General features: G+C 36.6%; 4 protein-coding genes across 5 annotated transcripts; 2 read left to right on the top strand and 2 right to left on the bottom strand.

Annotated features, from left to right (window-relative positions):
• Positions 1-370: 370 nt before the first annotated feature.
• On the top strand, positions 371-6,416 carry LOC105226376 (calnexin). Of its 2 annotated transcripts, XM_011205230.4 has the most exons (12): positions 371-494; positions 611-849; positions 2,219-2,545; positions 2,736-2,807; positions 2,877-3,010; positions 3,432-3,639; positions 3,715-3,835; positions 3,900-4,159; positions 4,289-4,429; positions 4,954-5,085; positions 5,168-5,428; positions 5,499-6,416. In XM_011205230.4, the coding sequence occupies exons 2-12, from the start codon at positions 706-708 to the stop codon at positions 5,550-5,552; spliced, it is 1,854 nt and encodes a 617-aa protein (XP_011203532.2). In that variant the 5' UTR covers positions 371-494; positions 611-705; the 3' UTR covers positions 5,553-6,416. The 2 variants fall into 2 exon arrangements, with proteins under 2 accessions (XP_011203532.2, XP_049306332.1); XM_049450375.1 differs by lacking the exons at positions 371-494; positions 4,954-5,085 and adding an exon at positions 4,580-4,705.
• On the bottom strand, positions 6,027-7,995 carry LOC115066167 (uncharacterized). Its single transcript, XM_049450382.1, has one exon. It carries the CDS (start codon positions 7,370-7,372, stop codon positions 6,725-6,727), a length of 648 nt encoding a protein of 215 aa, XP_049306339.1. The 5' UTR covers positions 7,373-7,995; the 3' UTR covers positions 6,027-6,724.
• A 742-nt stretch (positions 7,996-8,737) lies between these two features.
• Positions 8,738-10,953, top strand: LOC125776832 (uncharacterized). Its single transcript, XM_049450383.1, has 3 exons — positions 8,738-9,835; positions 9,891-10,357; positions 10,410-10,953. Exons 2-3 carry the CDS (start codon positions 10,130-10,132, stop codon positions 10,725-10,727), a joined length of 546 nt encoding a protein of 181 aa, XP_049306340.1. The 5' UTR covers positions 8,738-9,835; positions 9,891-10,129; the 3' UTR covers positions 10,728-10,953.
• Positions 10,954-16,287: 5,334 nt separating this feature from the next.
• On the bottom strand, positions 16,288-17,625 carry LOC105226421 (trypsin-3-like). The gene has a single exon (XM_011205283.3). It carries the CDS (start codon positions 17,617-17,619, stop codon positions 16,711-16,713), a length of 909 nt encoding a protein of 302 aa, XP_011203585.2. The 5' UTR covers positions 17,620-17,625; the 3' UTR covers positions 16,288-16,710.
• Between the last annotated feature and the right edge of the window lie 394 nt (positions 17,626-18,019).

Raw genomic sequence — 18,019 nt, 5'->3', positions numbered from 1 at the left:
ACTTTTTAATAATGAAAATTCACACAATTTAACAAAATTACTATTTTCTACGGTAGAACTACGCAAACGTATAATTCCCGCTTCCGCAGGAAATGTCAACTGGCTTTTGGCGTCATTTCTCACATTCGTAAACCACTTTGCCAACATGTCATTGTGCTTTCTTGTTTTTCTCACAAAATAAACAATACTCGTAATGAAAATTTGTCTTCAAATTTCATACATATTAAGGAAATACTATTTAATTGTGGTTAGAAATATCAGTTTCTGGTTACGAATATATAATTAGGACAACTATTTTCACACCCAAAAATTAATTATATTAGAATTTTCCAAGAAACTTTGTTGCAACTCTGTGGTGCATTTCGTCGGCATAGCAGTGCAGCTAATTGTCAACGTGTATTCTGTCATTTTACACTTTCTCCAGTTTTTCCATAGTTTTTTTCCTCATACAACGAATTTCACGATAGTAGCAAAGCAAAGCGGTTCTCAATTAAGTAAGCATGCAATATATTTAATTAAATTTAGTGTGTTCGGTGAAAAAGTTATATTGAAGCATATACTTCCAACTACTTTTCAATATTGTTGTAAATCCTATTTCTAATTATTTCAGTTAAATTAACCAGTACGCTTTCAACTGTGGCTGTGTGTTTGTGTGCATCAATTGATTCACAAAAATTGTGGCAACAGTAAGAAAAAATTTGGAAAATGAGATTCAAACAGTTGATGGAGCTGCATTTGGGCTCATTACTAGTTATATTACTTCTGGCAAGTTCGCCCCTAGTACGAGCTGACGTGGAGCAGGACTTTGCAGATGAAATTGACGATGATGGCAAAGTAGAGGATGTGCAGGTAAGCGCAACAAAGAAGTACAAAATTTGCCATACATAATATTTCAATTAATAAAATGAGTATAGCTTGCAATGTAGAAAAAGAGGGCCATTGCCACCTTTGTTCTATTGCAATAGCGCACATGTGATGCCATCACTGATAAAGCAACCGGCAGCGCTGTTTCTACTTCTATATATGCATAAGTGTGTATGCACGTTGCTACTATAATTTCCCCTGCAACGCCTTTAATAGTAAGCCCCTGTCGTATAGTAGTTATAATGTGTGTTCTGTACCACGTCATGCCGAATGTGTATGAGGGTACTTTGATACTAATGATGGAATAAGGTTGGAACTGGGAAAAATAAAGAACAATGTGATAGCTATGTGCGTTACCAGTAAACTAATGCGTACAACTGTTGACAAGAGTATAAAAATTTTGTATTTAAATACAATTAATTGCAACTACTTTCCAACAACATAACCTCAATATGAGTGTTTTGCAGTGATTTTGTTGGTTTAATAAAAATATGTAAAAGTAGTTGAATGTCGGAAGGAAAATGATAAGATGGAATATTATATTATTGGAGTACATTTGGATTACTGAAAATATTGAGACTTGCTACGAGAACTTGCTACGAGATTTGACTTTGTATTGCTGCTGGGAATCATATTGATCAATGAACTTTGTTGTTCTGAAAAACACCAGTATCTATAGAAATCAACTGGGGAGTTCTCAAGCTGTGTAATAATGCATTCTAAGTGTCTAAGAGTTTTTTCTTTGTGCAACCACAATTATTTTACTTTTTCTGTTAAATTAGGTTGTCTCTTTGCATGTAACGAGAAAATATATTCATATTATTAATAATATGCAAACATAAATGCATATACATATATAAACATCCGGCATATATATCTATTGCATTGCCAAGCGTCAGTTTTTCTGCTTTATGATGCTGATTATGACCCGAACAAGGTCAGTTTTTGGGATAACAATATGAAATTTTACAGATGTTCCTTTCTACTAAAGGAAAGTTCTTTTATGGAAAATATTGGTAACTTCTTTATTTATGAAGTGTACATTTGCTTTGGAGAAACAGATGTTAACTTTTTTTTTAATTAAGAAATAATATTTATTGCCGCAGTTAAAAGAAATCTTACAAATGAATAAAAAATTTAGAAATGATAGAAATATATCGATTAAATATTTACAAGAAAATACCAAGAGAAGTGTTTGACAGTCACTCGCAAAAAAACTATAACTAAAATTGTTTAAGATCTTTCTATATGCGAAAAGTCTCATACTATTAGTTTATGCAATTAAGCTAGAACCTGGCTTTATTCAATATATTATTTAATGTTTCTAACTGCTACTATTTTGTTTCCACCTTAGGATGACAATGAGCTGGAAGAAATTGTCTACGAAAGTCCCGTTTACGATCAAAATAAATTCTACTTTGCCGATCACTTTGATGACATCGCCGAATCTCGCAAGCGTTGGATCAAATCGGAAGCAAAGAAAGATGACATCGCCGAAGAAATTGCCAAATATGACGGCATATGGGAGTGGGAGGCACCACAACGTATCGTATCCAAGAAAGACATTGGTCTCGTGCTCAAATCGAAGGCGAAACATGCCGCCATTGCTTCAAAGCTTAACAAACCATTCACCTTTAAGAGCGACGCACCACTCGTAGTGCAGTACGAAGTAACTATGCAGGTTAGTAAGCATATGTGTAAATCAAATGCTAAATCCATTCCATCAGCTATTCAGTTACATGCTCAACATTACTAGTGTGATATAATTAAATTATACACCGAGTATATTGACACTTCTCTCACCCTACAATGTAGCCATAGTAAATTGACCCACCACATTTCGTGTACTTATTCATTTTTTTCGCTTTCAGGAGGGACAAGAATGTGGCGGCTCATATATCAAGCTACTTTCACATGGCGTACATACAGAAGACCTCAAGAAGGTAAACATTTATTTGGAATTTTGATATATTCCCTCAGTTGCATATAATGTATTATTTGTTACTTTATAGTTCAACGATAAGACGCCATACACCATTATGTTTGGACCGGACAAATGTGGCAGCGATATTAAACTACACTTCATATTCCGCCACGTTAATCCAATTAATGGCAGTATCGAGGAAAAGCACTGCAAAAAACCAAAGTAAATTTAGCAACAGGAATGTTATCGATTTTTGTGCACAAATAGTGAATATAACAATTACAGTTTGTATAGCTAGCACAATTTATGACAGCAACCACAAACAATAATTAAGGCTAAACATTAATTTTGCTTAATTATTACTGCTAAGTGTATAAATGACATGTTTACATGCTCTCCTAATTATTAGTGATGTATTGATTTTTTTTAATCACATTTTATGTGACCGCGTGCCGGCCATTTACACCTACTATGTGCTATAAGCCTTATCTATCCGTTTATATGAGTGTGCACGGCCCCAACTTTTAACGCTCAGGCAAAGCGAAAATGAAAATGTAGTAAAAGTGCATATGAAAGTGCGAAACAAAACAAATATATGAAAACCGTATTGACGTTTTCTTTCTTTTAAATTGTATTTATTCAGAGATCGCTTGGAGGAGCCATTCAAGGACAAATTGCCACATCTCTATCAATTGGTGATACGTCCAGATAATACATTCGAAATAAGCGTCGATCACAAGGTAGTGAATCAGGGTTCGCTGCTGTCGGAGTTCGCGCCTCCAGTTAACCCGCCACGTGAAATTGACGATCCCGAGGACAAGAAACCGAAAGACTGGGATGAGCGTGAGAAGGTAAGCAGATAGTTTTTTGCTTCCCACATCTTCCCTCATTTATTTTATTATTTTCAATTTTCCTCTACTTATTAGATACCTGACCCAACCGCTAAGAAACCAGCAGATTGGGATGACGATGCACCACCACAAATACCAGATCCTACAGCTGTTATGCCAGATGGTTGGCTTGAAGAAGAACCTGCCATGATACCTGGTAAATTCAGTTAATTAAAACTATATTTTTTAGCCCGAAAATAATTTTTTTTTCATCACAAAAGATCCCACAGCCGTCAAACCCGAAGATTGGGACGCCGAAATGGATGGCGAATGGGAAGCACCAATGATTGATAATCCTGCTTGTGAAAAGGCAGTTGGCTGTGGTGAATGGAAAGCGCCGCTCATACCCAACAAGGAGTACAAAGGTAAATGGCGTGCACCACTCATCGACAATCCAAATTATCAAGGCAAATGGGCTGCACGTAAAATACCCAATCCCGATTACTTTGAAGATCTCACACCATTCAAGATGACACCTATCGTAAGTGCGAAACAACGATTAAAATTCACTTATACATACATACATATAGACATTATGAATGATTTTTTTGTTTGTTTGTTCACAACTCATCAAGTAATTGTTTTCTTATCTACTGTTTTTTGTCAACAGTCAGCTGTGGGCCTTGAACTTTGGTCGATGTCTGACAGTATTTTGTTTGACAACTTAATTGTCGCTGACGATATTGAGTTGGCCAGAGATTTCGCCGCCAAAACGTTTGATATTAAGCGTAAATATATCGATAAGGAGTCGGTAAGTGTGTTTCGCAGGCAGTGATAATTAATTTTTTTTATCAACTTATCAACATTTTATCATACGTAAATGTATTTTAAACGTGTATATTTCTACAATAACTAATAGTTAAATTTCTAAATTTAAACATAACCCAACAAAAAAAAAAAGAAAACGCTTTGGCATCGTCTGATGAAGCGTATAAACTACAAGCCCGGTTGGTGGGCCTTGTACTTCACATATTTGCTCATACCGGTTGGCTGCTACGTGTTCTATTTATACGGCCGTGCTAAGGAGGTGTTAAGAGAACTTTTTTTTAACATAACTTAGCTTTTGTATTAATGAGTGTTGTTGTAGTAATAATTATAAAGTTGACGCTCGACAAATTGTAGCATAAGTTACGTATATCTTTAATGTAAGCTTCATAACCTCAGAAAAATACTTTGTACAAGTTTTATTATTTTTAATTTTGCTTCACCTTTTTTTATTTTCTCTTCCTTTGTATGTGGCTTGTTGTATTTGTAAACGATTGCACCAATTTGTAGGAGACATTTTTCAATAAAATCGTATCATTCTTCAAAGAAAGCTCTTGGGCTTGGCGTGTAGCAATTGTATTAGCTGGTGCCACACCACTCTCACTCACATTGTATCGCTTGTTTAAGAGATCCAGTTCGAAGGTAAATGCCAAGCGCTAGTACTAAGTGTGCAGAACGTGGTTTATTTCCATTTTGTATAACATACTTTCGACAAATTTTGTAGGAGTCCGGTTCCGATGCTGATGCCAAGAAAACCGATGCCGTGCAACCTGATGACACTGCAGCCACTTCAGGCGGCGATGCCGACAGCAGTGCCACTAGCAGTAGCAGCAACAATGTATCTAGTCCTAAAACTAAAAAGTCTGATTTAGATGTTAAAGATGAGAACGAAGAGAAGGAAGCTGAGGCTACAACAGCCGCAGCTGCTGCCACAAACAGCGGCAAAGAATCACAAGATGATGACGCTGAGGAGACCGTCACTGGGGTGAGTCGGGGTTAACAAATTAATTCGTTTAGTTTTTTTTTCACAATTGTCCATTTCATTTACATTACAGGAAACCTCGACGAAGGCCGCTCGCAAGCGCCGCGTGCCCAAAGATCAGTCTTAAGCCAAGCTGTCGTTAGCTTGGGAAACGCAATACAAAAGAATTCCAAAAAGCAAACATTTAAATAAATTTATAGTAGAATGTGCAGCAGAAGAGTTGTTGGCGATGAGATGCGTAATGGTTGCAGCTCTTTGTGTTCGTGACATGATGCGGCATGCATTTGAATTTTTTTTAGTTTAGTTTATGATTTTCAAATACTTTTCCCCACAATTTCAGCTACTATGCATAGTGTAAGAATTTTTTTTATTTATATGCGCATACTTGTAGTTCAATTGATATGGTATGCAATGTTTTTTGTTTTGTTAGTTTTTTTTTGTTGCACATGAAATGTTAATGCGCGCCACCAGTATGTATGTACTGGCGAACTCATTGTACATTGTGAAATGTACGCAAGTGCAAAATACGTACACCAAATAGATGTATACTCTTGGGGAATACGGTCAGTAGTTTATATGTGAAAACTTATAAGTTAATTCCAAAAAAAGCATGTTCGATCTGCTTCGATTTCGAAATGATTTTCATACTTATATAAAGAAGTATTAATTAAAAAAAGATATTTTAGTATTGTTTGTATGCAGTTCATTTCCAAGTGCAGCATTAGCAAGAAGATTCATCACAAGAGCAAAAAATATATTACTTTCTAGTAAAATTATTCTAAATTAATAGAAAAAATCTCCACAACAAGTATGAAACGAATAGTGTAGCCTAATGTTAGCCGAACTATGGGAAAATAAAACAAACAAACGAAATATTTTAATTTAAAATGTATGTACTTTGTATTAAATGCGTATTAATTGTAATATTAATTAACGCCAATAAATATAAAAAATAAAAGTTCACTAAACAAGTGTTAGCTCATTTAAATAAGACCTGCTTAATTCAACAAAATAAAAATGTAGCAACAAAATTAATGTTATACCTAACAAAATTCAAATCTAACTAAATTATGAAATTCACATATTTTACATATTTACACTGAAGTTTTAATAGGCACTTTAACAATAACGCTTCACTTAAAAGTATTACACAGTAATACTGCACGAAGCCAAATACAATTTCTTCCTATATCACTTCTTCCATTTTTAGTTTAAACTCCATAAACTTCTTTTTCTGCTACTCTGCAATTAAACTCAAAATACCACGCTTGAGTTTTGCCAGTAACCCCACATCCCCACTCAATATTCCTGCGAAAGCGCAATGTACTCCAGTGGTAGTGGCAGCAACTTTCGTTTACGTCCCACGCGCCCGCCAGAAGAGCAAGGCGTTCCTCCGCCAGCCTCCAAATGAGCGTGACCCGTCATGGAGTTGCGTTGTGGTGCATCTGGTATCAACAACGGTTGCGCTATCTTATTAGGTGGTGTCCTTGCTTGCGAACCACTTGTTGACTTGTTGGCGCCCTTTGTTTTGCCAACAGCTTTCTTGCGTTTAGCTGCAACGAATGTCGCATCTGCGCTACCGTTTCGCCCTCCACTTTGTTGCATTTCGGTAGCAATAGTATTGCTAGTGACACTTTTCTTCGTTTTTGCTGCCACCCGCATCCTGCCAGTTAAACCTTTACCGGACACATTTATTAGCGTCCCATCGACCAATTGTGCACGTAAATGCGTTCTAATCAAGTTATTCCGTCGTGGATTCAATCCTAACTGATATTTCTCGCTAATGTACTTCTTCAGCTTATGTAACGAGAAGCCGCGGTGGGAATTTAGCGCGAGTATAGCTTCTTCAACCATTTTCACTGTTGTGGGCAAGTGTGGGCGATGTAAGCGTGTGGGAGTGTGTGTTTCCATTAGCGTAGAATGCGCGTTTGGTCTCATTAGCTGCATCCTATTTAATTGCTAAACTATTAAATATTAATATTATTATTAGCAAACGGACTATTTGACGAAGTTAAAGGAGTTAATGAATAATTTCTTTTAAAGGAAATGAAAATAACGGCGAATGCGTGGAAAGCTGCAGTATGTAATGACGTGTGTCATAAGGAAAAGCTTAGAAATTTTTTTGTTTTCAACCAATCTCCTTTTCATACCTTGTACAGGGTTATCTATGAACATCTGCTTGACCGTCTGTCTATATATACTAGAACCTCATCCTAGTCTGGAAGTTTTTGAAATTTTGTACATGTTGTCCTTTCCTCCCACAGAAGCGACTCATTTGTCAGGACCGCCGATTTCGGACGTCTAAAGCATATAGCTGCCATACAAACTGAACGATCAAAATTCAAAACTTGTATTGAAAACTCTTGTATTTGACATCATTTGTTCACGAAACATGGCAACATTATTGCCAAGACACCGGTACAATATCCGAGAAAATGTCACAGATCGGACCCCTATAGCATATAGCTGTGATATAAACTTACTAAATTCTTGTATGAACACTTTTATATTTCTGGAGGGTATTATACATAGCGAAATTAACACATGCTATAGAAATTTTTCATAATAATATCATGAAAAATTTATTCTTAATGTGGATTAATGTGCATTATCTCGCTAATAAAAAAAAATAATAATAAAAAAATATGTATATACATTTTAGTATGAACCAACGTTTTTAGTTTTGTGTTACCCTAATATACCTACATATGTACATGTACCACTTGTTGTTTTCCAAACTTAAGCACTGCCATATCGACTTTCAGACATTTCAAACGGAAGTGTCAGTGAAGTTTTAATATTTGTCAATCAAAAGTGCGATTTCGCGTACATTGAAAATTTAGTGAAAATATTTATAATTGTGGAAATAATATGTATAATGTGTATGTGTGTGTCAATATGCAAGCTTAAAAAGTGAAAGTGTGCAATTATCGCCTGAAATCAAGTGCTTATAAGCAATCACAAGTTTTTAGAAGCTCCGGCCGCCGTTTTGCCTTGTTCTCCTGTCTTTAGTGATTACATCTTCATTTGCTTCCGCTTCAACTGCATACAAGGCAAGTTAATTTTCATGTTAATGTTATTATTTTGTAGTAGGCAACTAATATTTTTCTCCAACTAATTTAGGTAAATTCTAACCTTGTTTATTTAAGAGGCGCCGACAATTTCTATAACCTCGGTCCAAATGGTTTTATGTTCAAAATTCCTCTTCCCTGTTAATGTTATTCGATGCTAAATTCATAGAATTGAGTGACCATATAAAAATATAGTTGCTTTCGGACTTAAGGTTTTGGCTGTTAGGAAACTACAGTGCACTCGCGGTAACGTAAACACCGTCTAACGTGAACACCGGCTAACGTGAACACGCTTTTTTTTACATTGACTACTCTGTAACGTGAACGAACTTACTTAGAAAGCTCAGTAACGTGAACAAAATTTTTGTTCACTACACTTTTTATTAACATACGGACAACACTGAATACATAAAATTTTATTTTTTAAGTTCGGGGAATCCCCTAATATTGAAAAATTTGCGCAAATTTTTACCATATGACACGAATTACTTCAGTTGAAGGTTTTTTCTTTCGCGGAGTGATCAATCAATCGGAATGAGTTCTAAAAAATCGAAGTGTTTGCAATTAAAAGAAAAAGCAGACATTTTAGACAGTCTGAAAAAAGGAACAAGTGTGACTAACTTAGCAAAAAAATATAATGTCGCTAAGTCAACAATGCAGTATTAAAAAGAAAAAAGAAGCCATTTTAAAATGCGTGAATAATACATACCAAGGACCGGGAAAAAGAAAAAAACTTTAAAATCGTCAGAGCTTCCAATCAAGGGAAAAAAGTCTATACCTTTGGTTCATCCGGATGCGCGAAAGGAATTGTCTTGTAAGTGGATTAATGCTAAAAGAAAAGGCTAAGGAATTGCATTCCCTACTTAAAGAAAACGCGACCGGATTCAATGCTAGTGACGGATGGCTCCAGAGATTTAAGAAAAGATACGGAGTTAGATTGCTTAAAGTATCTGGAGAAAAACTCTCATCGCAGCCTCAATTGGTTGATCCATTTAAACTGAAACTAAAACAAAAAATTGAGGAAATGGAGTTATGTAATGACCAATTGTATAATGCTGACGAATCTGGTTTATTCTAGAAGCTTTTGCCAGATAAGACCTATGTATCATCGCATGAAAAAACTGCTCCAGGAACAAAGACGGAGAAGAAGCGTATAACATTTCTCTGTTGCGCAAATGCATCAGGTGCACATAAACTTAAACTTTTAGTAATTGGTAAGGCAAAAAATCCACACAGCTTTAAACACTTTAGTTGCCCTACGGATTATAAGAACTCGAAATCAGCCTGGATGACGTCTGCCATTTTTAAACATTGGTTCCATCAATCTTTTGTGCCACAGGTAAACAATTTTTTCACTTAATTAATAATTATTATAAATTCTTGCTTTTGGCCAGGTAAGATTGTTTCTAAAGCGGAAGAACTTACCAATAAAGGCACTATTACTTATTGACAACGCTCTCTCTCATCCAAGTGAAGCAGAATTAAAAACTGAAGATGGAAATATAATTGCCATGTTTATGTCACCCCTCTTATCCAACCTATAGATCAAAATGCGATTAAAATAACGAAGTTATATTACAGAAACAGTTTGTTGGCTTCAATAGCAGCAAAAAACTTAGATTTGCTTGAATAAATGAAAAATGTAACGTTGAAAGATGCTGTTACCCTTTTATCTGTCGCGTGGGATCGGGTCAGGACAGAAACTCTTGCCAATTGTTGGAAAAAAATTTTAAGTTTAATGGGAAACGAGGAGGACCCTGAATATAACATTCCATTAAGTATCCGGAAAGACAAATGGAGTGCAGAAATAAACTCTTTAATGCGAATGTCAGTTGATCTCCTTCAGGACTTGAGTCCTCAGGTAGAAGTCTTACGACACACTTTGATATCATTATTACTTTTTTCTATTTTAGGTTGAGTTTACATTGCCAATGGTTCGAGAGTGGAACGATGACCCTTGTGTTGATGATACCACCGAAATCTATGAAATCACCGAAATCTATGAAATTGAAGAAAGTGACGATGATGATTGTATTGCCGAAGACCCCATAAAGAAAATTGCCGCTAGTGAGGCATTTGAAATCTTTAACAAGGCATTGCAATGGGCTGGAGATGCAATGGTTGATCAAAGCGACATGAGTGTACTTAGTCGCTTAAGGGAGAAAGCAGTATTTCAGCTATTAGAAAGGAAAAAGCAGCAGAAAAAGATATCGGATCTTTTTAATGAATAAATCTAATGTGAAATTTTATTCGCAATTTAATATGTATGTTCATATCCATGAACATACTAATGGCAATAACAAAATACTTTTACATTTAAATGTGTAAAAATCCTGAATTTAGCAATTTGAAGTTATTTTGCGTCTTCAAATTCGACAATCGCTAACGTGAACATTTTCACTAACGTGAACTCCCTTGGTTTTAATTAGTTCACGTTACCGCGAGTGCACTGTATATCAAAATGTTTTATAATTCAGTTTATTTAAACAATTGATGATAATAACATACATATGTATGTATATGTACATACAATATTGTCAGTTCTACTTTGTAGAGCTAACCTGACAATACGATAACAGTGACTTCCTTTAAATTACTGATGTATGCCGGTGCAAGCTTTTTAAATGTTCTCTACGTTTGCATAACGCTTTCCTTTCATGGAAAAATGCATTTTTCCGAAAAGGAAGAAGTCGCACAGTGCCATATCAGGTGAATACGGGGAGTGGTTAATGGTTAAAATGTGATTTTTGGTCAAATAATCGGTCACAAGATGTCTTTCGAATGTTGGATTCTGTGCAATTTTTGGTCGTCATCCAATTTGTGCGGAACAAACCCTGAACATTCCTTTCGTAAGCCCAAATTTTCGGTAAAAATGCGATAAAGCGATGTTTTGGAGATGTTCAATTCCATTTTCATGAATTTCAATGATGATTTCGGCTGAGTTTTGATGAATTCACGCACAGTTTCCATGGAATTTTCGGTGATCACGGATTTTGATTGGCCCACATGTTGATCGTCATTTATGTCCTCACGACCACATTAAGAACATTGAAATCACTCGTACACTCTGCTACGGGATAGGCAATTATCTCCATAAACTTGTTTCATCAGTCGGAATGTTTCGGTGAAAGTTTTACCAATTTTAAAACAAAATTTAATGTTGGCTCTTTGTTCGAAGCTCATTTTCGCACCGATAACATAAACATACTGACACTTAAAACGAAATAACTTCACTTCCAATCGATGAAGTGTCATGAAATTCTCACTTGACAATCGATAAAGATAGCAAATTCTAACGCACCAGTCCACATATAGATGGCTCCACGAGGGGGCGCTAGATTCAAAATGTCCTTTTTACCTTGGAACGCACCTTGTATATGAGGTCTCAGCTACGATGTCAAGCATCTGTATTGCGATCTCTACTCGATGTCATGTTTGCAAATATTCTGGTATTTCCTACTTTGGAGTCTATCATTGACAGGCTTCATATCCATTACAACAATTTCGTAGTCATGGTTCTATAGGAACTTAATTTTTTTTCCTTCCAGGGTACAAATCGCAGTTTATATAGACAAGTCCGTGTCAAATTTGTTCAGACTTTGTATTTCGATAGCATCAAGCGAAAATGGTGGACAAGCCAGGATTGACTGCTGTCAAAGAAAACATTGCTGAAGTAATTAAGAGGAATGCTGTCGGTTTGACAATACTTGGCTGAATAAAACTATGACTTACTTAGACCCAATTATCACAGGAACGGAAAAGGATTGACTGACAGAAAGAGTTTACTGTATGTTTGGTGGAAATCATCTATACGCTACGGCCAAATTATTAATTCGGATGTGTACTGTGAGCAATTGGACCGTCTGAAATAGGCAATCGCCCGGAAGTGGCTGGCATTGGTCAATAGGTGAGGATTTGTATTCCGTCAGGATAACTCCCGGTCTCACTCATAGATAGTGGTTCACCAGATGCTATGGCAGTCTGGCTTGGAGGCTGTTATGCATCCACTTTATAGTCCGTAACTGGCAAGTGATTACTTTTTGCTGGTAAAAACTTTGCCTTAAGGGAACTTTGTGGAAATGAACTTTCCCAGATTTAATTTTACGAGACCTTATAAAAAACTTCATACCTATATATACATACTTATATATACAAATATACTTACGTACGAGGGCTGCTATATATATTTCTGGCCTAATAATGAAAATAGGAATATTTATCAACGAAAATGTTTTTTTTTCGTTGGATTTGGCTCGCCTTGGAAGACCTTGGAAGACCCACACGGTCGATTGCTGTTTTGTTTTGGGCTCATACGCATAGATCTATGATTCGTCACCTGTGACGATCTTACAAACGTCTTTTGAAGCACCACGATCGTATTTTTTCAGCATTTCTTTACACCAATCCACACGAGCCTTTTTTTGAGCAATTGTCAAATTGTGCGGGATCCAACGAGAACAAACCTTTTTTTACGGCCAGGTGTTCATGAAATATCGAATGTATGCTGGTGGGAGAAATGCATAGCCTCTTTTTGAAGGTATGTTACATGACGGTCTTGCATTATCAGTTCACGTACGGCATCGATGTTTTCTGGCACAACGGCTGTTTTTGGACAACCTTCACGGAATTCGTCTTTGAGCGAGCGTCGGCCACGATTGAATTCGTTGTAACAGTTTTTCACAGTGCTATAGGATGGTGCTTCATAGCCATAGCCATACAAAGATTTTAGTTCATCGATGCACTCTTGTCGTGAAAATCCACGTCGAAAGTTGTGAAAAATGATCGCACGAAAATGTTCACGAGTTAATTCCATTTTTTGGCCGAGATGAATTTTTTAATTTCCTGTAAATAAAACAATTCACGATTAAATGACAAAACGTTCTGAGTGATGTTATGCTAAAAAATGTCAAACTTTCCAATGGAAATGTCAGATTGCATCTGGCAACACTTAGTGTTGCCTAGTCCAGAAATATATATAGCAGCTTAGGTATGCATGTATGTATGTGTAGGTATGATTAAATTTTTGGTGTAAAAACTAATGTCAAGTTTTTACCCTTATATCTCATTTATTAGTCAACCATTTAAGCCGCTTAAAATTCACAATCTATAAACAGCTTACATATTTATAAGCCAAATGACTCAATTTTCATTAAGTCCAAATTTTCAAAAGTCCATTTGTGCCTAGCCGAGATATTAACTGCGTAATTTAACACAGAAATGGGTAACAAATTAAATGAACATACATATTCATTCATATACATACATATATGTAGATATGTATATGTAAGTATCAGAGACATTACAAAATTCAGTTGACTTCCAAACATCAGCGCGTTGAGATTTTATCAACACACAGTTTAATTGCTACTTCATACACACACACACAGCTTCATACTTATGTATATGTTCACATGCATTTGTTCCCATGTGACTTCGCGCCCCAACCGCCTCCAATTAGTCAACGCACAGCATATGAGTGCGCGGCTTTTACCCTTAGCTTCCTCTGTATGTGCGTGTGTTTGTGTCTATCGTCCTTGTTATATTTGATTTTACTCTTATTTTTTAGATAAACATTTAAGGGTTTTTTTGGTCATAGAAAATTACTTTTTCTTTTGCTTCATTATATTCCCTTTGTGATATGAACCCACATATTGTCTGCGGAGTAATGAAATTTTTAATGAAAAAAAGTTTATTGTGAATAAAATAACCAAACATGCAGAGAAACACACGCTTAGTTGGATAACAACGTGGGACTTTGATATTCTCGCTCTCTTTTGATGACCGCTGATTGTAATGGAAAATGGAAGTGACCCATTCACACACACTTTGATGGATTTAAAATTTTCATTGTTGCCATTTTGGGTAGCAGATTTTGCTAGCAACTAAATATTTTACTCAACAATATTTCGCCGTATGGCTGCAGAGTCTGAAGTTCTATGTTTCCTTGTCAGTTTTAACTTTCTTGAGAGACATTAAATTGATAAACGACCCTACTTTATTGCTAAGGAGAAGTGGAAAGGGGAAATAAAATCCGGAAGAAAAATAAGAAACTTCTCAGAAAATAATGCGTCCAAATCACATCTAAAAATATAATGGTTCAGAAATACTGTATACTCACGTCTTGAAGATTCTTTCAACCTTACATAGGCTTGGCAAGGTTGGTAGAGTGGTTGTCTGACGATGCAGCTAGACCTTTAGAAGGCCCAAGGAAACCACAGAGACTAAAATCTCCTCACTCTACGTTCTCCTCTCCGAAATATCGTCAAAAAACCATCAAACGGTAGTTTGCATACTTTTGCTTCCCTTTTTTCTGGACTCTAATGGTAGTGTGGTGCCTGTTCTAGTTAGCTCTGTGGTGCACATGATGAGGAATATCACTTTGTCCTGGAACCCAACGCGGACTTATCGTGAAATGTTATGTTATATTCACTAAGCGATCAAGGCGTTGTTTCACTATCTTTGATGAAACCCTACGAGATATTAGTGATTTCAAAGTCATTTCACTATCTGGTTACAGCTTAAAATTGGCTAGAACCGTTTTCGCGTAATCAGTGGAATCCTGGAACTTTTTTGTAAACTCCTCATTGGTTGTTAATGGTAACTGTACCCTTTTCAGCAGGTGAGCAGCAAGACGCTTCTACGTGTACCTGGATTTCACTCGGCCATCGTTCTTAAAAACAACTGGCAGCTCTACGTTTGGCATCTTCTTTCCTTTCCATCCTTGTAACAAAACTTCGGCGAACGGGCTTGGTTTCGGCTGCTATTATTGCCGTTGTATTCCTGGAGCTGGGTTTTGCTTCAGCTTCAGGGTTGGCACCAGCCTTTGCACTTTGACCAATCTGTCTTTGGGCGGCTACTTTTCAGTTCGTTTTAAATGCTGCTGTTTTCTGGAAACGACAACCCCTACGGCTTTAAATCCAGGAGATCCGCACTGCTTTAATTCTTTATTGTTTTTATTGTTCTGATTTCTATTTGGAACCACGAGTGTAGAGGGAAAGTAGGTCCCCTTGTGCATAGTCCCCGACACGCAAGTAGGGTTATAGTTTTATGAAGAGCGCCAGATATGCATAAGCTCCGTTTGATACTAGGCTATTTGAGGGTTGCCGGCAAGGTTGAACTTCGACAAGGGACGTATGACACCCTGATTCAGCCATTATTCCAACCACAATAAGATTTCTTAATTCAATGCTGTTCTATTGAGGAGCAAGGACCACTCATCAAAAAAGTTAGACCATACCTAGATATCTTCGAACTGGAGGAAGGGTGGACTGTTACCAGTCCGTCCTTGGTATCGTCGTGCTAGTGGTGTATCTATACCAGTCGGCATCTCCGGGAAGGATTCAGCGTGGAATTTTTACCGATCAAAAAAGCAAAGAACATCCAATTTAATAGACGGTCAATCTTTTTATTGAAAGTCTATGCTAGATATCTGAAACCTCTAACCACCACAAAGTGATCGTAAATAAAACGTTTAAATTCCATCTTTCGATGTAGGTCGTGAAGAAACTATCGATTAATAGACATAGTTTCATAAAATTATCGATAACTTTCTATACTTATCGCGATAAATGGTTACGGTTTCAACTCCGCACATATTGTACATGAGGTATTTATACAGAAGAAAAGTATGTGTCTTCGTCTTATATGCAATCCGAAAAAAACCCCATCTCTCTTTAAAAAAAAATTATCAAAAAAAAAATTTTTTTCGAGAGATAGATTTGGCTCTTATTACTGATAAAAAATCGATAATTTTTTATATTTTAATCACTAATTTATGTTACTGAAGATAATTGGAGATAAAAATTTTTCAGGAATACAGATACAGCTTCTCCTACTTTCGATAAAAAATCGATATTTTAATATTTTTCATTCGATACACGATAAATATCGGAAATTTCACTTAATATCAAAACCTATCAGAAATAATAATTTTATCGAGATATAGATTTTTCTCTTAATATCGATAAAAAGTCGATAACTTTATATATTTTCAATCGCCAATTTATGTTACCAAAGATAATTGGAGATATTGATTTTTCAGGAATACAGATACAGATTCTCCTACTTTCGATAAAAAAATCGATATTAATATTTTTCATTCGATATACGCTAAATATCGATATTTTTACGTGATCAGCGCTGTTATCGTGCACAGTAATCTTCCCACATAAAGAAAAATTAAGATTATTATATGCTTTTAATTTCAAAATCGTTTCAGCTTTCTCTTCTGTTCATGCTTCCAAATAGTTTAAGTTTCGTTCTTCCTTTGGACGCCGAAATCGCCTTCGTATCGCTGCAGCTTGTATTCACATGGCTTTGGATCCAGTCGCGTAAAACAGCAACATTACTATAGACGCCAGGGTACTTCCTAAGGCCACACCCAAAACCATTCGAGCATATACCCACTTGTTCGTCTCCGACCACCAACGGCCCACCAGAGTCGCCCTGGCATGCGTCCTTACCACCCTGTGGCACGCCAGCGCACAGCATACGTGGTGTTATTCTCCACTTGTTTTTGTATAACAACCAGCAGCGCAGTTGCATTATAGTATACACGTAAACAGCATGCAAACGACCGCGATCGCTCGCCTGTGTTTCGCCCCAACCCACCATACTGGCTCGACTACCGAGCCACGGCCTATTCACAGCCAATTTGATACATTGCGCACTTTTGCTGAACGGTATGCTTTCGACAAGGAAAAGTAAGCCAACATCGTAATCCATATTGATGTTACTATAATCCGGATGCATCTTAAAGCTTTCCACTTGTATAACATTACTCGTTGCACCCTGTATATCAGTTTCACCATATATTATGCTATATTTGCGTGGTTGTTTTTCGCGTTCCAAGCAATGCGCTGCGGTCAGGACAACTCTCCGGCTTATAATACTGCCGCCACACTGAAAGCTTCCCCATATTTGCACTGCGACTAGATAGGGATATTGCTCGATGGTCACCACTTGACCGTTAATAATGCGTGGTTCCAATTTTTCGTTAACTTTTAATCGTGTGCTATCTGGCTCGTATGCACCGCTAAGGGTTAATGAGACCGTGAGCGCAGCAATCGAAAATGTACGGCGAGACATTTGTCGGCTAAAATAAATGCTTTGTAACTGCTTCATACACCGGCATCGGTTTTTATATGCTCGAGGCAATTTCAAACTACTCAGCTATCTAAATTTTAATTGCTAATTTCTGTGGAACTGTAGAAATGTTAAGTGTCATAAGTCATACTTAGCCGTGCTCATATTTGAGATTATTCGTGCTCAGTAGTACTCTAGAGTTATGCAACGCTTTAGTTGAATTCTTCTATTTTTTGTAGTGGCGCTTTTTGATTTTTCAGGGAATTGAAAGCGGCATTTTCGACTTCCCTGCAAACTAAGTTTGAGCTCTGATTCACCGGGCCAAAATAAACAGGTAAAAGCAAAAACAAAATTATTTACTTCAGTACAACACAGACAACACTTTTTTAAATGTCTTGAACAGGATATATTAAGTTTGCCACGATATTTGTAACACCCA

This window comes from Bactrocera dorsalis, chromosome 2 (assembly GCF_023373825.1).
Source record: "Bactrocera dorsalis isolate Fly_Bdor chromosome 2, ASM2337382v1, whole genome shotgun sequence".
Classification (NCBI taxonomy): domain Eukaryota; kingdom Metazoa; phylum Arthropoda; class Insecta; order Diptera; family Tephritidae; genus Bactrocera; species Bactrocera dorsalis.
Note: the sequence above shows the minus strand (reverse complement) of the source record. Positions and strands in the feature narration are given on the sequence as shown.